Raw genomic sequence first — 25,634 nt, forward strand, 5'->3', positions numbered from 1 at the left:
ATAGATTGCCTATCCCTGCTCTAAGGGCTCCTCCCTTTCTTACTGTAGCTTCAGATTGTGGCATCTTGTTAGGCCTGATACTCTCCCTCTCAATGAAGACAGCAAAATTATGACAAGTAGGACACCAACATGAACATGAAACTTACAAAAGTGCTTTATTTATACAGCACATTTATACGTACACCTCTACCCTGATATAACGCGGTCCTCGGGAGCCAACATATCTTACTGCGTTATAGGTAAAATCGCGTTATATCAAACTTGCTTTGATCCGCCGGAGTGCGCAGCCCCGCCCCGCCCCCCCAGAGCGCTGCTTTACCGCGTTATGTCCGAATTCGTGTTATATCGGGTCGCGTTATATCGGGGTAGAGGTTTATTTTTATAGCAGCCAAAGGTGGATCTGGCATTTTAGATGAAACTCCCCTTCTTCTGAAATATACAGCTCCAACCTCAGAGTTTACAATCAAAGCCCTTAATCCTGCCAGGGGAACCATGTAGACAGAACCCTGCATCCAGATGGAGTCCCACTGATGTCAATGGGGGCTCATCTGCATGGGTCTTGCAGGATCAGGCCCAAGATTAGATTTTATTATCCTGGCTTGTTACATCAACACTATGGAGTGGGGAGGAAGGCCAGTGTTTACAGCAATATGATCAGGCAGTGACTCAGGTCAGACACATAAAAATCATGATGTATTTTTTAAATTTATAATTATGATTTATTTGACTTGTGGCTATTGTGGAAGGAGTGAGCCTTGGGGGATTTAAATGAGGAAAAGGTGGCAGATTAGAAGACCAGAAATGGGAGGGCATTCTATGCATACGGGCAGCACGGAGAGTGTTGTGCGGGAAGCAGATGAATGGTGCATCAATACTGGCACTGAAGTTGGGGTAGGAGGGGCAATGTAGTGCAATAAAATATTTTGGAAGTTTAACTGATTCAAAGAAGCCCCGGGGGCAGTTCCGATCCTGAAGCGAGGCTAACACTAAACAGAGAGAGTCTGAGGAAAAAAACAAAGATAAATTAAAGCAGACTAAGGACCTGATTATCTCCTATAGCATAAAATTCTACGCAATATAATGACATTCTGCTACAGCAAGTCATACCTTCCCTTTTGGGATCAGTTTCCCCTCTTTTGGCATTAGCTAATCTTCTTGTTTTGCATGCTATGCAAATTTACAATCTTCTTATAATTTCCCCTCTTTTAAGCACATGCTTAAATCCATCCCTATTCAACAAAGCACTTAAGCATGTGGTTAACTTTAAGCACATGCTTTACTGAATAGGGATGGACTGTTGAAATAGGGTCTAAAAGTACAAGTCCCTAGTGCAGTGATTCTCAAACTTTTGTCCTGGTGACCCCTTTCACATAGTAAGCCTCTCAGTGCGACCCCCCTAATAAATCAAAAACACTTTTTAATATATTTAACACCATTACAAATGCTGGAGGCAAAGCCGGGTTTGGGGTGGAGGCTGACAGCTCGCGACCCCCCAGGTAATAACCTCGCAACCCCCTGAGGGGTACCGACCCCCAGTTTGAGAACCCCTGCCCTACTGCTTGAGCTAAAGGGAAAGCTACTTTAGCTTTGGGCAATAACAGGCCGTTGTAGTCACTGGGGCCTCCTGGGAGGAGTAAGACATAAGATTATGCATCAGTTAGTGTATTACACTACCATTTCCTAAGTTTAGTCTTGTTCTTCATTTATTTAATAAGAAAGTAAACAATACTGTCACTTTGCTGAGGTTGCTCTCATTTCTTTCCCCCCCAAAAACCCTGTGTTGTATTCAGGAATATTACAGTATCTGTGTGCAAATTTACTTTATACAGTGATCTTTAAGAGCCAGTGTAATAAGGTTTGCTACTCTTGTGATATATCTTTACCAGCTCTACATTCATTCATCCATCCATCCACCAGCAATTACATATTAGAATGAAGATAGCTTTCAGCTTACCTGAGCACCTCTTGAATAGGAACGAAATATGGTGCAGAATCTCCCTTGTCCCGATGTATCCCTAAACGAAATAAGTTACAGGCTATTAAGAGAAGCAGGGCAACTTCTTATGTTAAGAGTTTGATATTAGCAACTCATACACACATCAGCTCATACTAACTGGACAGCATCACTCTCTTCCCATCTGTTAGGCAGTAGCAGCCACCAATACACAGAAGAGCTTTTCAGCGCTCTGCAGTTATTTACACACTAACTTGCTTTCTGTGTTAGCGTTCTACCCCTTGCTCTAAAACAGGGGTTCTCAATCTTCATGGCACCATGACCCCTTTCTGACATCAAAAATTACTACACGACCCTAGGTCGGGGGGACTGAAGCCAGAGCCTGCCTGAGCCCCATTGCCCTGGGTGGGAGGGCCAGAGACTTGCTGAGGCCTGTAACCTAAGCCCTGCTGCCTAGAGCTGTGGGGCTCGGGCTTCGGCTTTGGCCCCAGGCCCCAGCAAGTCTAAGCCAGCCCTGGCAACCCCATTAAAACAGGGTCACGACCCACTTTGGGGTCCCGACCCACAGATTGAAAACTGCTGCTCTAAAAAGAGAGTTGCTCAGCTTAACCCCAAAATAAGAGGACAAGAACTTCCAAGCCTTACTCAAGCCACTGGCAGTGGAAAATAAGGAATATGAATATTATTAGTCAAATATATTTTACAGCACCCTCCCTTGAGCTTACTTCATCTCAAAAGAAAGTTGTCTCCTGGTTTATGGAAGAAAAGCCCTTCTTTTGCAGCAAAAGAAAACAAAGCAAATGAGGGCTGTCTCCAGGGGAACTGAATGTGAATACAATAGGTTCTCAATGAGGGGCACTCAGCACCTAACAATCTTTTGTTTATTTATCCTCGCAACACCTCATAAGGTAGGAAAGTATTATTATCCCCACTTCATAGATGGGGAAGTGCGACTAAGTGACCTGCTGAAGGTTACAAAGGAAGCCTCTGGTGGAACAGGAATTGAATCCAGATTTCCCAAGTCCTAAGCTAGCATCCTAACCACTAGACCATTCTTCATCGCTTTGCTCGGTGCTTTCAGAGTGCAGAAGACATTACCTGCCTTGAAGAGTTACAGTCCACTGACTAATGCTGTTTAAAAAGCACTGAGGAAGAACAATGGAACAAACACTTACCACAGCTGTAATTTTATTCGACGGCCATCCAGAAGTATTGTTGTCGTCTTGTAATCAATACCTGGAAAATAAATTTTGTTTAGAGTTAGAATCTTAGACCTACTGCATTAAGTACAGTGTCTAGATATTTATATCTTTAAAAGAAGTTAACAGGAAGGAAAAAATATTTCTATTAGTGCAATGTGTATGGGTCAAACACATTCTGTGGATTTGCAGTTATGGAGACCGCTCAAAGTATGAGTGTGGTCTCCTCATTCAGGAGCACATTTTCCCAGCTCCGTCTGATGGGCCACCTCTCTTCCCATTCATGATTATACAACATTCTTGCAGCAATTATCTCCACTGTTCCATGTAAGCAACTGGTGTATGTTCAAAAGAGTTTCATCCTTTTTGAAAAACAGAAGATGACACTGTCCTCTTCCCTCATCCCCCTCCACAGACTTTGCTGCCACCTTGTCCTCCTTACCAACTGCAGATGCAGCCCAGCTAAATGCTATTCCTTTCCTTCTGTTCCCCTGGACATACTGCCTTGTTCATCTCTCCCCTGGAAATTACTCTCCCATGGTAGCTCTAGACCCACTGGCAGCTCTGGTTTCCAAGGACAGCTCCCATGTTCTCTCTTCTTATAAAGCAGCTGTAAGAAGCTGGGCTGGCAGCTTGTTTCCAGCTCTTTTCGCATCCTTATTGATACATTGTCAGAAAGGACCTTTTTAATCAAGTCTAATTTCCTGCATAGCACAGACCAGGCAATTCCACCTAGCAAGTCCTGTATCAAGCCCTTAACTTTTGGTTGAGTTCCAGCGTCTTTTAGAAAAAAGTGAGTTACCACTCTAGGGGTTTAAGAAATAGCTCTGTCTCCATCCCAATGGCACCTGAGACTACATTATGAATAGTACTTGTGGTGGTATGTTTACAATGCAGACACCAGTCTGCTATTAATTGGATCAAACGGGACCAAAACCATCAACCCCATTACACATGAATGACATAACAGGTTGTCAGATGTTCGCTCCTTTTGTTCATTAGTAACCTGAACTGAATGGCCTTGGGGTAAAATTTGACCAAGTACAACAATATTAAGCCCTAGCTATATCACTTTCCGGGGGGGAAATGTAAGAGTCATAATTCATTAGCTTAGAAAATAGTAGTCAGAAGTGGCTATGTGGTTGTGGGTGGCACTACAAAACCCCACCATAATGCTAGCTAGCATCAGTGCTCTGAAACACAGGGCTTGGGTACTACATCTACAAAGCATACAGTTAAGGACCTTAATAGACCCCAAAATTCAACAGATCTTTCAAATTCAATTATTAAACATTTTTACAAATGTGTAACAGTCTGACCACTGAGCCAAACCATGCAGTAGCACTGGTAAATGCACTTCAAGTGTTCTCTAAACATTTAGCTTTGTCGTAGGTCAGTCATTTCCTATTTAATTCAACATGCTTATTCAAGAATTCCCCCAATCAGTGACAACGGTGGAGACTAGCTCTGAGAACTTACCCAAATGTGACTTGACTCATATTTATGAAGACTAAAGATGATATATTTTATTACCTGACGGCAAAGTACTAGATAAGCAAAACAAGACTGAAAAGAAGGGAAAATGTGTTGCTGTGGAAAAAACAAACATGCAAAGAATAGGGTTTATCACAGCTGAAATCTTCAGTAAATCCTTATCAGAGGAAGAAAAAATGGTAGATATAGTATTGTTATCTGCCAGTTACTTAGACACACAGTTATAAAGCACTATTTTTGGGGGGGTTGGGGTAGGAATACTGCACATTGTACTTTTCTGTGAATGGGCAGAAGGAGGGAAATACCAGGCGTCACAAACAGCTAGTATGGGTAACACTTCTGTGAGACCAGTGCCATCTTGTCCCAACCTTGTCAACTGCACGAGCATCAGAGCTGCTCCATGTGCTGGACAGCTGCTCCCCCAGCATATGGATCAACCAGTGCTCCCTTCTGCCTCCATCCTAACTGCAGAGAACTTGAGGGTGCAGGCAGGGGAGCAGTGGTTCCTCACCCATTCTGTTCCTTACCTAGTGTGTGTATACATCTCCCAATGCTGCTGTCCACCCAGGCCTGAGAAGAAAGGGGTGTAACAATTGTATGTGGTCCTGTGGCAGGGAGGGGAGAGCCTTTTGTTGTGTTGTCTGTATCCCTGTGTGTAAGTTGGGGGAGATCTGTGGGAAGGTCTGTAATCTGTATGGTGTTTATCAGATGCGTGTGTGAGGTGTCTGTATCGACTGAGTTGATGAACTGCAATGTGCAGGGATTGCATCAATTTTGCATGTTTTGGGTGGGATTTTCTTGATTTTTTAAAATTTATTTTTGTTTACATTGGCAGCAGCGGGTGGGGAGGGAAGGAAAAAGCTGTTAGGTAAAATGAAAACAAAAGAAAGAAGAGGGGACATTTAGGTGAGGGAGATAAGGACAGAAAAAAGCTTGGAAGGCAGATAGTATGAAGCTGAAGTGAAGCGACTGTAAGAAGAGGCAGGAGAGAACTGGAGCAAACAGCTGCTACTCAGCAGAAGATAAAGTGCAGAATTTAAGAACGGTAGAAAACAGCCTGACATTACCACTGTCCAAAGGATTGGTGAAGATAACAGGTCATAATAAATTAAAGCAATGATATCAGTTATCTTTCTATTTTCACACAGAAGGAAGAGAGAATATCTACTAAACTAATTCCAACTGCGACCTTGGCATTTGGTCGCATCCAAGTACTCACTACGCTCAACACTACTTTTCCTATCAGATCTGATCAGATTCCAGCCAAGGCTGGTGTCATGCATCTGGGTTTGGGACATTAGGATATGTTGCTGTGAAAATGGAGAGATATCTCTAAATTTGTTGTGCTATAGACTTCTTTCCAGTCTCCTTCCTGGAGTTCAACTGAGATGAAGTGCATTCTCTATGAAGTTATATTACATATTTCTGATTTATAAAAGCCTACCTAGATATCATTTTGACCTGCTCTAACAAGTCAGAACACTGGCTGCACAAGACTATGTAGGAAAAATAAACTAAGGTATGAATTTAGCTTGCGTATACAAACAGCTAATAACAGAATCTGAACTTATCAGTTAGCATTAGTCATTGTGATGTGACTTTTAGAATGAAAGGCAAAGGCTTTTGCCATGAATCATCAGAAACAGCATGAAACCATAACAATGAGACCAAAAGATGTCAATTGTGTGGTTGTAGAAGTCTAATGTTCTTCTGAATGAATAATGTTCTTCTATGGAATAGCTTTGTCTGGCTTCAGCTTTAATATACACAACCTGAAATCTATTTCTATGGCGTAGAGGGAGATGAATGAGGCTGTTAGAGCAAAAGGTACAGTTCGTGTCAAGAGCCTACTGTAAGTGCAAGCAACAATAAGATAATCTGTTTCTTCAGCTTCCTATTATACAATAAGGATTACAGAAGAGTTCTACATAATTTCTACTGAACCAATCTGCATTTATTAGAAGACAAGAAAATAAATCCTTTAACTCTGCTGGGAGCAATATTTGAGTTTTGGTTTTGCTTTTGTAAAGAACAACATTTTAATTTGTTGTAAGTTCTAAATTGTTACGGCTCTGGCCCAATTTGTGAAAGAATATATTTGAACTCCAAGTCACACTTTGGAGTAATTATGCCTTATTATTATTTACATCTGCAAAACAGTAAAGAGAGTCTGGAACAGTAATTATAATATATCTACTATGGAAAATTCAAATGAAGCATATCATTCACAAATGTGGGCATCAGAGAGGGTCATTGACAGAGGGACAAATTAAGGACCCAATTTGGGAAGGTGCTTAATGTTAAGCATGTGCTTATATACCTTGCTGAACTGGGACATCCAGCTGAACAATTTCTTTGAGGTAATTATTTGTGGGAAACACATCCCTTTCTTTTTGTAAATCATACTTGAACTGCTCCCAATTTCGATTAACATTTATTTGTAACTATTCACCAGATAGTTTGGAACAACATTTTTCAACCAATAGGTTGTTTGTGCTCAACTTGAATACTATATTTACTATTTGTGGCCTGTGAGAGATCACCTAAGCTACACTGTACTGTTTCTGCTCCTTGGCTGGATGGCAAACTTTTAAATAAAAGGGAGAGGGGGAAAAAAAAATCAGGTAACTAGTGAACACTCCTGTTTGCACACAAATGCCCTTGCTCACATACAGACATGGCTATCCATATATAGAGTAGCCATTTTTCTCCAAACAAGAGTCACGTGAATTATTTCAAAAGCAAACAAGGCAGAACAAACATAGTCAAAACAGCATTTCAGGACTGAAAATAAAATTTGACCTGCTCTAAAATCAATTATGGTTTGATAAATATGGCACAAAAGAGATGCATTAGTCCCTTCATATAAAGCTTCATTAAAGGTGCAGTTGTCTGAGAGTATATTACTTTTGAAGAATACTTTTTATTTTTATAAAACCAAGGAAAAGCAAAGTTAAGGCTTCACTTAAACAAGTATCTTAACTCCACTCCTGTAAGAGATACCTTTAGAAAAATCAGGTCATATTATTGTCTTCAACTATAACCTCATTTTATCCGTGATCATGAAGAACAGAATTATTTAGTATTACAATGCTTGTGCCACTTTACAGACTTATGAGCCTTTTGAAGGAAAAATTCTCTCCCATGCTTCACTGACAATCACCCTAGTGACTGGGTTACATTTTGAAGTCTACCTCTATGGAAAGGGGTTAAACTTTTTCCCTCTACAAAAACTGAATGTCAATCTCCAGCAATCATTGAATGTGCTAGACCAGAGGTCCCCAAACTTTTTTTTGCTGAGTCCCCTTTTGGAGATTCGTGTCCCAGGCACGGTCCCCTTGGCACAGGGCAAAGGGGGGGACCTTGATGGTGTCCAGTTTGGACCAACACACACTGGCTACCCTGAAGAAACAAGAAAAAACTCATAACCAGTCAAGTCCTTCAGCTTGTTGTGCCCCACCAGGGGGAGCACCCCACAATTTGAAATGTTTGCTAGCTGACATTCCCTAGAGATGTTACAAATGCAAGAGTTAAACTTCCGAAGTTAGCACCGAAATTTAATTGTCTTAAGGTCTATCTTCTAGATCACTGCTAGGGAAATCCAATAAAGCAAGTTTTATTTCTTGCCTGATTTCTGCTACAAAATGGCTAAAAAAAAAAAAAATAGTGCATATTTTTCTTTTTTTACTCCAGGGAACACCTGTAAGTTTAGGAACTTATAATTCAGGGACCCCTTGTCAATTTCACTTCAAATTTGGTAAAAAAGTTTTACCTTAGCCCCAGATCCAATCTACCAATGGTGAGGCCACTGAGATTTTTGTGCTTTTAAAGGAGTGCAAGCCGCTCCTCCCCCCCAAAAACCCCACCAGGCTTAAAATAGTAACTGAGGTTGTACATTTGTAACTATAGTGTGACTAACTTTGCTTCATAAGCTAAACTAGCATTACTGCAGTCATTATCAATGCCATAAGAAACATTTCCAAGCATAGAGCTATAAAAATGTTTGTGGCTATTTCTGATGATATTCAATACTGGCCTCGTATACGTTTACCAGTGCAGCTGCTAGTATTAATGTGTAGGAGTTGCTACTAGCAAGCTTTTTTTATTATTATTAAATAAAAGCATTATATAATATCTTTTGGGTCTCAGTAACAAAGTAGTTTCCTAAAGATAATAAAAGGCATATTTACAAAAACCAACCAAGTAAAGAGAAATTGATCAATAAATGAAACATAAAAACACAGAATGCCACTCTGAGACACATCACTGTCTGTTAAATGATATCCTCATGTAAATCCGCCAAAGTCTATTCGTCAGCAGAATTGCTTAGGTACATTATTTGACTTTCTTCAATGAACATTTTCCACACAGAGTGGATTTTAAAAAATACTCACATTTCATTCATATAACATTACTAAAAAAGTTTAATTTATCATTTTCAAAAAATACTTTTAAGTCTTGTATTTCAAATAACAGCCCCACTCCATTACTGCTGGACAACACTACATAACCAATTTCCTGAACTTGTTTATCATATTGATGTTCACAAACAACAGAGAAAGATTGTGTGACTATTTTCTTTTAAAACTCATCTGTTTTGTTCTTATAGGCAAGACTGATTTATAATTTAAAATATACAAGAAGCCTGCTAAGTATATATCCTCCTCATAGGAACAAAAGACAGAGTACAAGGCAAATAACTACCTATACCCTTATTGTACACATAACCAGTACCTTGTAGGACACAGGTTTGCAAGCTTTTTTTTTTTTTTTTTTTAAAATGATGAAATGTTATGTAGGTGTATTAAAGTAAGTCACACAACAACCCCAGTGAAGTAGTGTGAATGGAGAGGTTATTTGCATAAAAAAAGATTGCTACTTCCTTGAGCTTAAATCTTTGCATTTCAGTTTTTATGGCACAGCCACTAACTAATCTCAAATCAGTTCCGCGTTTTGAAAATGAACTTTGACACCTCCTGAATGAAGCTGATGTTGACAAGCCTGGACAGATTCTTAATTATCCTCACAGCTGCATTTTGATGAGAATGGCACAGAAAGTGTCTCAATTATGTCAAGATAAGAGACTTACAGCAATATCAAATGGATAAAAAGCTATGCATTAGGGTAAGTCAGGGATCCGCAACCTTTGGCACACGGCTTGCCAGGGTAAGCACCTTGGTGGGCCAGGCCGGTTTGTTTACCTGCCGCGTCAGCACATCCCTCGGCCCGCGCTGCTTCCCGCAGCCCCCATTGGCTTGGAGCGGCGAACCGCGGCCAGTGAGAGCCCTGATCAGCCAAACCTGCGGACGCGGCAGGTAAACAAACCGGCCCGGCCCACCAGGGTGCTTACCCTGGTGAGCTGCATGCCAAAGGCTGCCGATCCCTGGGGTAAGTATTGTTTCACCCTTGCTTGGATTTAGGTAGGTTATTAGGGAAAAAAAAGTTAGCCACAACAAGAATATGCATGCTTTCAATAAAAAAGGTTTCAAAAGACAAAATCCTCTCACTTGCAGGATCACACACACACACACACACCCCCCTCAATATTCTGTTCTTCCACTTCACTAGGACCACTTCTTCCACTAGGAATGGTCTAGATAATACTTGAGTTGCCACGAGTGCAGGGGACTGGATTAGATGACCTCTCAAGGTCCCTTCAGTAGTGAAAGATTTTATTAAATGCCATATTTGGGCTTGACAAATCCAAAGAAACCAATTTTCTGTACTTTTTGAGATAAAAATTAATCCTTTAATCTTTGTACTTCACACACAATAATATTTACATTTTACTTTTAAAAATAACTCCATTTTCATTAGCTTACTTATTTCCCTCTTCCTTTAACTGTATGCATATTGTGTCAGCTAAATTCACACACCGGCGTTTGTCAGACCCCAATCACCCATCACAGTCCTGATCAGCAACTTTCATACTTACTACAGTTGACACAAGAGACCATCACCTAGTCAGTGAATTCAACATTATGACTGGAAAAAAAAAATAGATTACCTAGAACAACTTTATCAGATGCTCTGCCCATCTTCCATAAGCTTCTGGATTCCAGCAAACCAAGCCCCACCCTAGCAGTGCACAACTCCATCAACTTGTACATCTTCAACAACCAGTGATAGCTGATTCCACCCACTAGCCAAAGCCTTTTCTCCTGTCACCACTACCACCACCCATTCCTCACACATACACACACTTACTTTTAGACATTTCAATGTTTTATTGTTTCCTAAAGAATAACAAGAACTTGATGTGCCCATCATTTCCGTTCTAAAATAGCTGGAGTTTTTATTTACACATTGAAATTACAGTCTGTTTTTCATAAGAGAGCCTTTCACGTGTGTTTATGTATTTCAAAGTGACGCAGGAGTTCAAATTCCATCCATTACCCCTTACCCCTCCCTCCAAAAAAGACCACACCATGACAAAAGCCACTGATTCATAATTCAGTATTTTTTTATTTTAATAAGATGTTAAAAACCAAGTCCTATACTTATGAATATCATTCCACAGAGAGTTTATAGCAAAAAAAATCAAATTAAAATAAAATAAAATTGGGCTGCATCTCTTAACGTTAATGTAAAACAAAGGTCCGGTTTAGTATCAGAGCCATTTTTGCCTTCTGCTTACTTGTCATTCCGAATGATCATCCTCTAACTTTCAATCCCTTCTGTCAAACTTAATTACTGTACTAAAAACTGTACACATACTGAGAAAAATAGAGTCTTGGCTCCCAAGTTATTGGATATGTAAAATGAAGCCAGGAATTATAATACACTCTCTCACACTTTAAGGGAAGCTGTTGTTTCAGTCATCCCCCGACCTGCTAAAGATCCCAGGCTGCATGGTAAATAAAGGTGAAGCTCACTCATCAATTGTGACACCCAAATATTAGCTACTGCACTTTCAAAGAGCTTGATAAAATCCTATCCCAAATTATTCATGTAAATCAGGTGAGGTTCATCCATTACAGACATTGATCTGACAGTTGCATCAAATGATTAGCATCAATGCAGTTTTGAGGGAGTCAAAGGATCTTCTTGCTGCCATGTCCCTGGATGCAGAGAAGGCCTTTGACTGTGTATCCTGTCATTACCTTTTTTTACATACTTGCTACATTCAGATTTGGTACTCAATTTATCTTCCGGATTAAACGTCTTTATATGAATCCCTTTTCCAGAGGGGGTTACTAATAGCATTATCACAGAACCATTCCCAACTCACAGGGGTACAAGACAGGGTTGCAGTTGGACCTAGCCCTAGTACCATTAGCTATTGCTGTCTGTATAAAACAACATATACATGGAATCAAGGTAAGTCAAACAGAGCACAAGATCATGCTTTATGCTGACAACGCTCTTGGCCTAGTATCCAAACTGAAGATTCTATTAAAACTAATAAATGCATTTGGACACCTCTTGGGACATAAAATCAATAGGGAAAAAGCAAATTCTGGGCATAAGCAAAATGCTAATAGGGAATCTCTGACAACTGGAATTTTAGGTGGCATCCCCAACATATGAAATATTTAGGGACACTTCCCCAATGACATCGAGAATCTGGTCAAAACTGATCTAGAGCCCATTTTAACCGAGACAGCAAGAGATCTGGGCAGACGGTAAACCCTAATCCTTTGAGGCACAATTCGTATTATTAAAATGAATGTGTTTCCCAGAATATTGCATATCTTGAGAGGTTTCCCAGGTACTATTTGTCAGCTTTATTTTAGGAAAATTAAAGACATTTAAAAAACATTTCTCTAGTGGATGGGAAGCCAAGAGTGGCTTTGTGTAAATTGCAACTCCCCAAAACATCCAGAAGCTTCCATTTCCCCAACTTGCAACATTATCATACAGCCTTTATTCTTAGTCAGGCAGTCACTCCTGTGGCTCCAGAACATAATAGGATGATCACTATGATAATGGATACCTCCTTAAAACTAATTTCCCAAAACACAGTTTTGGGATACAGCCCATCATCTTAGAAACTATCTAACTCATGGAAAGCTTGGTTCGCTAGAGCAGTGCTTATAGTCAACAATTCATATTCCTCAGCTGGAAGAGCAGGCTGGCTCCAGGCATAGAAGCTTGGCTCAGCAACTTGTCTGACATGACAGCTAAAAAGCGGGTAACGTTCTGGAGAAGAGGGACCACAGATAAATTTGAAATTTTTTTAGAAACCTTTGATTAATCTCTAGCAGATGGAAACTGCAATGTCGCTCTCCTTTTCCCTTCCAGCTTCCCTTCCTTCCTTTACTTTTTTGTTCCTTTGTCTCCCCCCCCCCCATTTTCCCCTTTTTTTTGGGGAAAAAACAATAAAATATAAATTAATAAAAAGAAAAATAGGGCCAACTGAAATTACAAACTAATCTACAATATTTTAAATCCTAAATGTATTCTTTGATTCATTAACTCAGTCATAAAGCACAATTAAGAAAGTAATTATACACAATTTGCTGATTCCTGAATATGACAATTTTCTCATTTTGAAATCAACAGATGCTATTTGAAAAAGACAATGTTCTGGCTAGCAGGCACATGGATAGGACTCTTTCCATCCTTTCACTCTGACTGCCTAGTTCCCTCTAAGTGGCCAGAATATTGAAATTTACAAGAATTCTACACTCACAGGGAGTGTTCTTCAGTCATTAGATAAAAGTTCCTTCATAGCTAGAGCTCCTTCTTACATAAATTTTAAGAATGTTGTTGTAGCCATGTTGGTCCCAGGAAATGAGAGAGACAAGGTAGGCAAGATAATATCTTTTATTAGACCAACTTCTGGTGGTACAAACTACAAACTTTCGAGCTTCACAGAGCTCTTCTTCAGGTCAGGTGAAGATCTGAAGAAGGGCTCAGTGAAGCTTGAAAGTTGGTACCTTCCACCAACAGACATTTGTCCAGTAAAAGATATTACCTCACCTACATTGCCTTTCTCATAAACTTTAAGAGTCAGGTTACTTAGACTTTGGCGACTCTTTCAGAAGACTTCCCGTCAGCTTTAACCCATATTATTGACTCCAATACTATATCAAACCAGTACTGTAAATAAAGTTTGTTGTGTATTTTCCATCAGTTGCCTTTCTTCATTAAAAAAACAAAACAGAAAGCAACAAGTACTAAACCAAAAAAGCCCCACTTGAAACAAAAACAGAAATAAGGGGATAAAACCTGTGTATTTAGAACTATTTTTGTTTTCCTCTCACTATTCGTGCCACTAGATGAAAAATGGAATCGTTGATAGTCATGTTATACACCAAATCCAGACATTTTTGATGGATTCGGTATACATGCTTCTTAAAATCCAGATTCAGTTTACAGTAATGTAATCTAAGATGACTAAATATACTAAACACATAGGAAAAATATTTGTTCAGAAAAGAAGGAAACTCCATTTGGCATCAGCTAGTGAATTGTCTTTTAACTTAAGTAACAGCCAGTGAACCATGCCTATCACTATAAATAGAAAGGAAGTAGAGAGCATAACTGAAATCATATTTAATTCTATCCTGTCCTAATATTTACTAGTAAGTGATGAAATAGTCTGTTTTTATCTGCATATCACTACAGACTTATCTTGCCATGGGAATTAGAACTAAAAAACTTTCCACTTCAAAAGGAAGCATCAATTACAAACTTCAGTTCAGCATTTCCTTTCCTCCGTTCATCTAAAGAAAAGGATATCAGAGGCAGGCAGTAGCTCCTTAACTGAATGTTTACTACAGATTTCAGTTAGCATCCTCAGATGAAAGGTGCTATATATAACATGTTATTGTGTGTAAGTATTATTAGCATTACTGGAGGAAAAAAACATGCTTCCCTTATTTTGGTGCATTTTAGTCATGGCTTTCAGAAAAGCAGAAGGGAATCTCACCCTGCAAGTTTCAGAAATCTCAGAAAACTCATCAAGATTTGTTTTTTAGAAAGATACAGGATACTATACAGAAATAGTATTTCTCTCCCCTCGAAGCGAATGTATGAAAGGTGGTCTTCCTTCAGTTTATTCTGTAGGAGGTTGGCCCGGTTTCCTCATGGGGCCTGCTCCTCATTGGGAGATTTGCCATTGACTAGCATGGGAGCAGGAACAGACCTTAGATACTCCTACCTTCTACCCTGGGAAACCATTTGCTTATGGTTATGACCACAGGATTTTATACTACCCCCTCCCGCATGAGTGAGTGAGTGAGTGTGTGTGTGGCCAATCAACACCAACAGAGAATCTAACTCTTCACTAGTTATCTGCCTCTCCACACAAATGTGTTTTGCCAATCCCAAAGCAGTTTACTTCAGCTACCCCTCTGGTCAGCAATGCTCAGAATTAAGTTTATTTCAGAACATGTTACAAATTAGAGAAAATAATGTGATTTTTTATAAATCTAAGAGTTTTTTTAAAATCCTATTATCTGGGATTTTTTAAAATCTTTTTCAAACTCCAATTCTTCCCCTATACAAAACTGATACAAGATCTAATATAAGAGAGAGTCAGTGTTGCCTTGGAATGGTTTTCTAACTAAGACTGTCAAGTATTTGTAGGTCTCAATCCTTTTCTCAATTTCACATTGGCATACCAATGGCTGGTTTTGCGCTCATTTTTGTTTTTATAAATTTACAGTCCTGTATTTGTTGCTATAGGCTGGGGGAGGGGAGCCTGGGAGAGGGTGAAGGAAGAAAAGAAAATTGTTTTACACAATAAGATATATGGAACTATATGGGCAAGTATAAAGAGAATTTGGAACTGTGTACACCCGCATGTATGCTTTTATGGTGTTCTGTTTTTTAAATCCTCCAGCAAAGTGAATGTATGTGACAGTTATTTGTAATGGCTTTGAATGCACAAAATGCTAAGGGGCTTATTCTCAGAGAGTCATTATTACATAACAGCAAACAAACAAGAAGTGCACAATTTGTCAGCGCTAGACAGACTACTAAGTTTATTCCTGATCTGTAAGCAACTGAGCACAATGATAAGAGTGTCAAATACTGTACTGAAGTAGCAGTAGTTTGAAGGCCAATAGGTAGATTTTGTCTTTTTAACAGGAGGTCATGGGATTTTTAGTGATGGCATTTATATAATAATAACAACAACTTCTCAAAACACCACAGTTCCTTGTTTTGCTTTATGTTGGTAGAACAACTAGCACAATGGGGTCTGTGTGTGATAGTGCAAAGTAACAACAACATTCTGAAGAGTAACAAAACAGAGGTGAAGTTATGGATCTTACCTACCTCCTGTACACCTCTACCCCGATATAACGCAACCCGATATAACACGAATTCGGATATAACGCTGTAAAGCAGTGCTCCGGGGGGGCTGGGCTGCGCACTCCGGCGGATCAAAGCAAGTTCGATATAACGTGGTTTCACCTATAACACAGTAAGATTTTTTGGCTCCCGAGGACAGCGTTATATCGGGGTAGAGGTGTATTGCACTTTTCATCTAAATGCTCCTCTGCTACCTGTTTATTTCCAAATGATGTTAGTCAAATGGTATTATGATGCTTTCACCATACACTTTGCCAAAGCACGAGGACATATGCACACTTACACAGGATTTGGTTGGGGAGAGAGAAAGAAAATCCTTAAGCTAACATAGTAACTCAGCCTACAAATATATTTTATACCCAGATGGTCCCAGCTAAAATCATTGTTACTTATAAAATAGTAACCGCATTTTAGAGTAATACATGAAGGTAGTTCACATTGCCATTTATTTTTTTAAAAAATGATGCCAGCAGTTTGCTGGTGTGCCAAAACCACTGCCTTTAATGCTGACCAATACTCTCTTACTGTTTCCCTGTACTCCCCTGTTGACCTGTCTGTATCCATCTGTTGTCTCTTATCTTATATTTTGATTGCAACCTATTTGGGACAGAGACGATCTTTTTGTTCGGTATTTGAACAGTGCCTAGCACAACAGGGTCATGGTCCATGACTAGGACTCTTAGGAGCTACAGTAATGTACACAAATAGTACATTTAATGGCAAAATTAAAGACAACTCCACTCCAGGGTTGCCAACTGTCTAATCACACAAACCCAAACACCCTTGCCCCACCCAGCCCCATCTCTGAGGCCCCGACCTGCTCACTCCATCCCCCCTCCCTCTGTTGCAGGGGGTTGGGGTGCAGGAGGGAGTGTGGGCTCTGGGCTGGGGCTGAGGGGTTCAGAGTGTGGAAGGGGGCTCTGGGCTGAGCCTGGGGCAGGGGGTTGGGGTGTAGGAGGGGGTGCAGGGTGCAAGCTATAGAAGGGAGTTTGGGTGTTGGAGGTGGCTCAGGGCTGGGGTAGGGGTGCAGGAAGGGGTGTGGGGTGCAGGATCTGAGAGAGAGTTGGGGTGCAGGAGGGGGTGAGTGGTGTAGGCTCTGGCCGGGAGGCGCTTACCTCGGGCAGCTCCCAGTCAGTGGCACAGAGGGGCTAAGGCAGGCTCCCTGCTTGTCCCGGCCCCGCCCCGCCCCCGGAAGGGGCAGGCACGACCCTGTGGCCCCTGGGGGGGTGGGGAAACCTGGGGACTCCGCACGCTGCCCGCACCCACAAGCGCCGCCCCCACAGCTCCCATTAGCTGCAGTTCCCGGCCAATGGGAGCTGTAGAGTCGCTGCCTGGGGCAGGGTACCATGAAGAGATCCGCTCCCCGCCAGGGGCAATAGGGTCGTGCCAGCCACTTGCAGGAGCGGCATGGGGCCAGGGCAAGCAGGGAGCCTGCCTGAGCCCTGCTGTGCCGCTGGATTTTTAGTGTCTAAAATCTCCTGGTTTGGCTGCAGTAGCCTCCAGGAGATAGGGTCTGATTCCAGGAGACTCCAGGTGAAACCGGGATGGTTGTCAACCCTACTCCACTCTGAAGGAAAACAATTTGGTTTAGAAATTAAAGTGTACTATCAGCTGAAAAGCCATTCCAACAGGATTACTCTGCTTTCTGCCTTCCCTACACCTTCTTCCATCTATTGCTGCCTTATGATCATAGTGGATGGTGGAATTATGACACCAGTGGAGAGTCAGTCCTCCCCTTTAGTTCATCTGCATAATGCAAGTCTGTTGGTAAAAGTGCCTTACAATTCTAAAACCTCAATTTAAAAAGAATATTAACTCTCCGGGGCAAAGTCTGTCTTCTTTGTGCTTCTATAGTGCCTAGCATGCTGTGGGTCTTACTGGAAACACACACAACTTCAACCTCCTTATCTTCTGCCCCCTTTTTTGTGGTATACACAATCTCTATAACACAATTCAAGCAAACAATATAAGATCAGGCATTCTGTCCATCCAGGAAAGAACAGTAAATGGACGCTTGGCAGATGTGAAGTACTCTGACACCACAAAAAGTACCATGACTTTAAGAAAAGTTGTCTTATCTAAGCTTCCCTAAGTATCTGCTTTTGGATTAATGTGCACACCCAGTTGGTTAGGCATAATAACCGCTCATTTGCCTACTAACCGTAACCTAAGTTCCCTGTAAGCTGTGCAGCCACATGGTCACATAGCAGCCTAGTTAGCACCGCGCAGCCGCAGATGGGGCAGGGGCGCCCTTCCTCCAGCCCCAACTCAGCCCCAGACCTGCTGTGGCCAGGGGAGAGACAGCCCGAACCCAGATCCGGCCCAGACCAGCCGCGGCGTCCCTCCCCTGGCCTCAACTCAGCCCTGGCCCAGCCCTGCCGCAGCCGGTGGAGGGGCGCCTATCCCGCGGCCCCAGCCCCGGAGCTGCCGCGGTGGGGAGAGGCGCCTCTCCCCCCCAGCCCAGGTGCTGCTGCGGGGAGAGAGCTGGGGGGAGTCCTCTCTCCCTGCCGTAGCCCCAGAGCACCCTCCTGCGCCCCAAATCACTCATTCCCGGCCCCACCGCAGAGCCCGCACCCCCAGCTGGAACCCTCACACCCCATACACCCTGGTCCTGAGCCACTGGCCCTGAGCCACTCATCCCTGGCCCCACCCCAGAGCCCACACCCCAACCCTCTGACCCTCAGCCCCACCCCAGAGCCTGCACCCTCAGCCGGAGCCCTCAAACCCCTGCACCCCAATCCTCTGCCCCAGCCCTGAACCCCCTCCCACACTCCAAACCCCTCGGCCCCACCCCCGCCACATGAATTTTGTGATGTGCACCAATATGAAGGTTATGTGTCACACATCCCCTCCATATTGATGCACATCACAAAATTCATTCCGCACGGGTGGGGAAAATTAGAGGGAACTCGGACTGTAACTGTTCAGCTGCTTCTTGTACATTCACACTAAGGCAAGGTTGGAAGGGATGTACACAGAGCTGTTACAATAACAATAAAAGACTGCTTTCCAGTTCTTACGAAACTTTAGTTTACTTACTTCTCAAAACACAAAGTTTAAACACAGTCAGAGTTTGTACTAGAGAATAGCTTCAAAACTCAAATAATATTGAAAACAGATGCAATACTTCACATTGTGCAACATATTCCAGAAGAAAAACACAATGGCCTCTCACATCTTGGCACTTAATAGTAAACAAGTTTAAAATATTTGGCTCAAGAGAATCATGTACTCTGAGTTACTGAAGTCAGCGAGAGTCTTTCCAGTGATTTCTTCAGGCTTTGGATCAGGCCTCATATGAAGAAGCTGATCCTAAAGGAAGAGACAAACCCATTTTAGTTAAAAAGATCAAGCTATGTTTATGAAATGGGACAAGATGCAGCCAAATTTCATAATTTGTATTTTGTAAATCTACACTGTGCTACCACAAGCACTCTCAGAGGTCATGATGACCTTTGCTACAATGCAGCAAGCTTTGACAGAGCAAGGGGAGATCCAAAGTACAGCTGTAGTGTCAGAATGACAGCATTCTCCTGAACCTATATATTGTACATTCAAATGGAATAAAGAGAATATTTGAAAAATGTTTCTTCAACCTGAAAGAGCTGCACATTAAGTTCATCCTCTATAGTAAAAGAAGGCCAAAGTTGGTATTCCCAGCCAGTGCATATATATACAATGGTCATTTAACTGAATACTAGCAAACAAATTCTTATTGATGAATTCATAATTCACTCATGTCCCATTCAGTAAGCCTTGTCATTGATTCAGTCTCCATTGAGGAGGTTTCTTTATGCCCTGAAGGTTTCATGACCCCGAGACAACACCTTTGCATCTAACCTTGGAACCATGACTCCCCAGGCTAAAAGCTACTGCCTGAAAAATCAGAGACACCACCCATGCAGCATTGGTACTTACAAAGACAGAGATTTCACGAGAAACTGTATGTTTCGAAGCGCAGTAGAAAAACTACTTTGGCACTTCTAAAATGTGAGATTCTAAGTCACTTTACAAATATTAATGAATTCAAACACCCCATGAGGAATGTTATGGGGATAAAACTTGGCTGCCCCACTTTACAGATGACAATCCTGCAAATCTCAGAGTTCAAAAATCATGAGACCCCCCTCAAAAACACACACATACATACATACAATAAATCCCACACATTTGGGTTCTGGCTTCTGATTGAACTTTCAGCAGAAAGCACCAGTGTGTGCACTCATCTTTCAGGACAAAAACGCAACGCAAAAAATGGGGTTCTCCTTTTAACAAGGACTTCTCTATCATAACCTATGGTGTGACAGCCTCTCTTTCATGGTCCCCTGTTCACACTCCAGTCCCTGGATCTCCCAGTTTCTCTTATCCCTCTCCAGCAAGCTCCAGCTTGCCAGCGAAACTGTTCTGCTCCTGACAGAGTAAGCAAGATAGGTATCTTTTCCAATACTTCCTGACGTTCTACATGGATTACTTCCCAACCTTCCTTAGTACAATGGAGAAAGATCCAGCTCCCTTGTGCTCTCCCATACTGCTGTTTCTGCAAGATTCCCCTTCTCTGTAGCTACTCTGAGCACAGGAATCACAGTGAGCTGCCTGTTCAGGAAATGGAACCAAAGTCAGCAGCAGAAACTGCAGGCAAATGAGCCAGAAAATCCAAGTTGCTCACAGCCCTTCAGGTGATCCTGGATAGTGTGGAAAAAAAGCTGCCCCAAAATTATGGTACAAATAATAGTCATGCAGTGCTGGCAACTCTTATGACACTGTCACACACAGGTTAGTTTACTTGTTCATGATACTGAAGAATCCATGGCAGAACCAGGAACACAATATGTAGATCTCTCAACCCCTTCCCAATACAACAAAATCATCCTTCCTATTAAGGACGGAACTCTCGGATCAGCTGAGATCTACAGGGACATATTAACAAATAGGTGCATGAAATCAGGCCTAATGCACAGCAATTTTGGAGACTTTGGAGAGGATGCCACGTGAGCAGAGAGAAGCAGCGGTAAAAAGCTAAGTCTTCAGATTCAGAGTTGCCAGCATTGCATGACTATTATTTGTACCCTAATTTTGAGGCAACATTTTTGCAGCTGAATGGTGGTCATGCACAGTGAAGGAGCCACACGTCCTCTCTTGGAGTTAATGGGGGTAGGGAGGGCACATATAATCGTGGAAAAGCCGCTCAGGGAAGATCTGCAGAGCTAGAGGAGGACATTTGGCGTTGTGGAAAGATCATCAGGATCATGACATGCCACTTCAGAAGTGTATCAAAACTAAAAGGTTTAAAGACAGCAATGGAAAGTGAAAGAAAGCAGAAATATGAAAACATTTAATGCACTTAATGGGTTAATCTGGCCTGGCGGACTGAATGTATATCCCAGGGGTAGGCAACCTATGGCACGTGTGCTGAAGGCAGCACGCAAGCTGATTTTCAGTGGCACTCACACTGCCCAGGTCCTGGCCACCGGTCCAGGGGGCTCTGCATTTTAGTTTAATTTTAAATGAAGTTTCTTAAACATTTAAAAAACCTTATTTATTTACTTTTCATACAACAATAGTTTAGTTATATATTATAGACTTATAGAAAGAGACCTTCTAAAAACGTTAAAATGTATTACTGGCACGCGAAACCTTACATTAGAGTGAATAAATGAAGACTCGGCACACCACTTCTGAAAGGGTGCCGACCCCTGGTATATCCTGTCATGACCCACCTAGTCGGAATAGGTTATAAACAGATTTATATATTTACCAAAGCAAATTTTATCACTTACCCACTACAAACCCTACAGTTGTTATTTCCATTTAATGTGTAGTACAACGGCTGTCATTGCTATGTTTAACTTTGAAGGAAACATTGATGTCAGCACCCTAGCATTCACAAGTAATCCACAACAAAAGCACTGCTGCACAGAAATAGTGCTATACTTCTCTTACACCAGCTGAGATTTATTAGGAAGCAAAGAGCCAAAAAGATTTAAGTGAAACCATAATGCTGCCCAAGAGAATGTGTCTTTTCCAGGATGGGGAAAAAAGGTGAGATACAAGAGACATCTCAAAAAAGAGTACAGCAAACAATTACAAGTATTAGGAACTATATAGAGTGTGGTCTTTAAAGCAAGATAATAATTTCAGTGTAATTAGTTATGCGTACAAGCCTTAATGCAAATTTCTATTAAAAATGCTTTACAAGCTAAGAAAAAAGTAACTCTAAAATCATGTATGGCTATCATTGCTACACGAGCACGTATATTTCTAGAGCAAGTTAATGAAAATGGTCTACAACACCAATACACGATCTTAAAATTAATCACAATACAAACTGTGTATCCATTCAAGCAATGAAGTCTGATGAGAGACAGTTACTGCATGAAAAAACAGATACTACCTTTAGCTACAAGTACTTGTTTAAATATTGTTATTTACTGGCAGAAAGCCTAAAGTTTCCCATTATACAGAGTATAAACAATGTATATATACACATGTATAAACAATTTCTCACTACCAGTAAGAATCCTACTTTAGTGGGTTATGTAAAAGAGACATTTTTCATATCCAAAATGGAGGTTTGTATTTTTATATTCAAAACATTTAAAAGAAAAAAGGTTATGTATGTGTCAAGATGGATGAAAGCAGAGAAAACTGAAAATGTCATAAAAGTAAACTTGCTCTTCTGCCATTCTCCCACCATCAAATAAAGCACTGCTTTTGAATAGAGACGAGATCTCTGTAGTGGAGAACACATTATGCAATATGCACACATTTGTTTTTCCTACAGTGATCTGTGTTGTCCTCTAGATGGCTAAACAAAACCTCTTATCAATCTGAAGGAGTAAAAAGAAAGAGCCTATACTTCTAGGCCAGTGGATCCCAAACTTTAACAACCTGTGAACCCCTTTCACTAAAATGTCAAGTCTTGCAAACCCCCTCCTAAAAATGAATATTTCCAGGGATTTTCTCCTTTACCGGAGTATAAATTATAAAAGCAGTGATCTTGGAAATATAAAATTTGTTTTTATGACATGCGTATTACACACTATTATTAATTATTTATCATTACAGTATTTTTATTACATTATGAAAGCAGCAACACTCTTCCAAGATCTCACTTTCGTAGCTTGTATCACTTTGAATAAGCCTGTTATAAGACAAGGCTCCTATGTTTTTCATCAAAGAGTATCAGATGTGAAACAGCATGAAGGTATTTAAAAAGCCAACTCAAAGAGTTCCTCCTACACAAGCATTCAGGTTTTGAGCAGTCCAGGAAAACAACATACGTTACAACAAAGCTTAAACTTGTTCTTCATAATAATTTTAAAAACCAATACTAGCTGCCTATTTAATTTTAAAAACAGCAAAAAATATCCACCACCCTTTCCATTTCTTATAAAAGGAGTCTTGAAGTTTAAATCGCCTCAGTGTGATAGATACGCTTGCTTTGATCTGCTTAGCTCTTGGAAGTCCAGGGGCTCCAGGGCTGCTGGCCCCATGCTGTCCAGGGTCCCTAGAGCCAGCTCTGTTCGCCATTAGGGAATTTTTTCCCAGGAACCCCCTGTAACATTTCACAAACCCCAGTTTGGGAACCACTGTTCTAGTGTAAATGTTTATAAACAAATTTGTGTCATTCCCCAATCAGTCTGCACCAAAGGATTTTTAATTAAATTAAATACACTGGTTTCCAGTTGAATAGAAAGATGATGCAAGTCTGTGTTCTGCTGGACTTCAGTATAAGTTATTAGAATTGCTGCTTTTTAGTCAATCAAAGATCATATAATTATTTCCCATGTAATTTTCTACACTCAACTGTCTGGCTTGCAGACGTCAGAGAAAAATCCTATGTAGGCGGAAATGAGATAGTAGCTGTCAACTAAATTACACTTCTCTCAAATACTTTAAGCAAAAACACACCCTGCTTGGAGATAAAGACTAATATTTAAAAGAAAAATATTGCATTATAGAGTTTCACTAGCAATGCTATGGTTAAAGAGGTGTTTGTATTCTCAGCCTCTATTTAGAATATACAGGCTTTAAGTTGTTTTTTTAAAGACATTCTTCACGCTGAAATCTTTCACACTTTGTCTCAGTCCAGAGATGCAGTTTTCCAGAGAGTGAAGAAAATCCATTTAAATTATTTGAGTCTTTAAATAAAAAAAAACAATTTTTCATGCTTCAATAAAAGTTATCTACATGCATTTTTTGCACACCAGTAACTCAAAAGTGGTTTGAAGAGACAAGGCTGGCCTGTATGCAGTCCTCAATAAGTATGTGTTAGTAAGTGTGAGGAAAGATTGGATAAGAATTAAGTCAAGAATGATTGAGATAATTATTGTGCACACTGAACATTTTTCCTTGCTGACACAACTGTGCACTGAGTGTGGCTATCCAGATACCAACACACTGGGTCTTCATCCACAGGACTCTCTCCAGCCTGAGTCAATCATCCCCTTCACTGCATAGCCCCTTGTATCTCCCTTCCCAGATCTACCCTTAAAAGGCTGACCGACTTGTTGAGTCCCTTCTGGAGTTATGTGGCTGCGGCTTTCACATTTCATGCATGGGAAATTGTAGATTAGTTTGTGAAGACATATGGACACCTCTCCTTTCCCCTTTATTTTAGGGACAAGGAAGTTACATTCATACAGTGTTGTCGCAGATTTTAAAGGGATATGGTCAACTTTAATTTTACATTTACTAATTAAAAAATTCAATTTTCTGATAAATCTACCTTTGACAAGCAAGTACAGAATTTCTATTGTGGATTAAGTTTTGTAACACTTTTCTATTCTCATGCAGTTATTAAAGTTTTTTTCCAGCAAGGATTTCTGGGCAGACCTAACCATATTACCACTAAAAATACTTTCAATATTTTCCTTCTGTGCACATATGTACCTGCTGCCTTTTCAGTTCTACTGCTGCAGTTATTGGGAAACACCTATTTACAGAGCCTAGGGAATATCCTGCATGCAACCTCACTCCACCGCAGTGGATGAGGGTGATGCAACTGACCCTCAACAAAACAGTGAAACTGACTATACACCAAGTGCTGCTGACTTGCAAAGAAAGGTGAAAAAATAGAGAAGCATTTCTCTGTTAATCTCAGATGCTATTTGCAACAATGGATGGAAACGTGATGTTCAAGTTTATAGTGTCCTTTTAGAACTACAGAAAATTAGTTTGGCTTTCCCCACAGCAATCATAACTGAGCCACATTGCATATATTTAATCACACCTCGCTAGAAACCAATGTTGCTAAAGTGATGGTTGATTAGGGTTACCATTCATCCGGATTCCCCCGGACATGTCCGGATTTTTGAGCTAAAAATAGCGTCCGGGGGGAATTTGTAAATGTCCGGACTTCCCCCCCCCCATGCAGAGCGCGCGCGGCTAACAGGGCAGCCGGCCGGATGGTGCCACTTACGTGGGGCTCCGACAGCCAGAGAGAGCCCCTCCTCCTCTCCCCTGCAGCTGAGATCACTCCCTCCCTCCCTGCATTCGCAGATCGCCTCCAGCAGTCTGGAACTCCTCCTCCCCTGCCAGCCAGCCTGCTGGGACTAACGGCTCAGGCCGTTCCTGAGCAAGTTCACAGAGACATTAGGCGAAGGCCAACAACAAGGGGGCCAGGGGGTCGGAGAAGGGGCAGGGAGGTTTTGGATGGGGCAGTCAAGAGACGGAGGGGGGGTCGGGAGTTCGGGGGGGGGCTTTCTGGGGGAGGGGGTGGA

General features: G+C 41.3%; 1 protein-coding gene across 1 annotated transcript in view; it reads right to left on the reverse strand.

Annotated features, from left to right (window-relative positions):
* Positions 1-25,634, reverse strand: part of RAB40B (RAB40B, member RAS oncogene family) — a 49,978-nt gene that overhangs the window by 7,933 nt on the left and 16,411 nt on the right. The window contains exons 2-3 of the mRNA XM_024217602.3: positions 3,130-3,190; positions 1,955-2,015 (exon numbers count right to left, since the gene is read on the reverse strand). Coding sequence (XP_024073370.1) covers positions 1,955-2,015; positions 3,130-3,190 — 122 coding nt within the window. The remainder of the gene's footprint in view (positions 1-1,954; positions 2,016-3,129; positions 3,191-25,634) is intronic.

The sequence above is a fragment of the Terrapene carolina genome, unplaced genomic scaffold (genome assembly GCF_002925995.2).
Source record: "Terrapene carolina triunguis isolate 2854851 unplaced genomic scaffold, T_m_triunguis-2.0 Scaffold192, whole genome shotgun sequence".
Taxonomy (NCBI): Eukaryota; Metazoa; Chordata; order Testudines; family Emydidae; genus Terrapene; species Terrapene triunguis.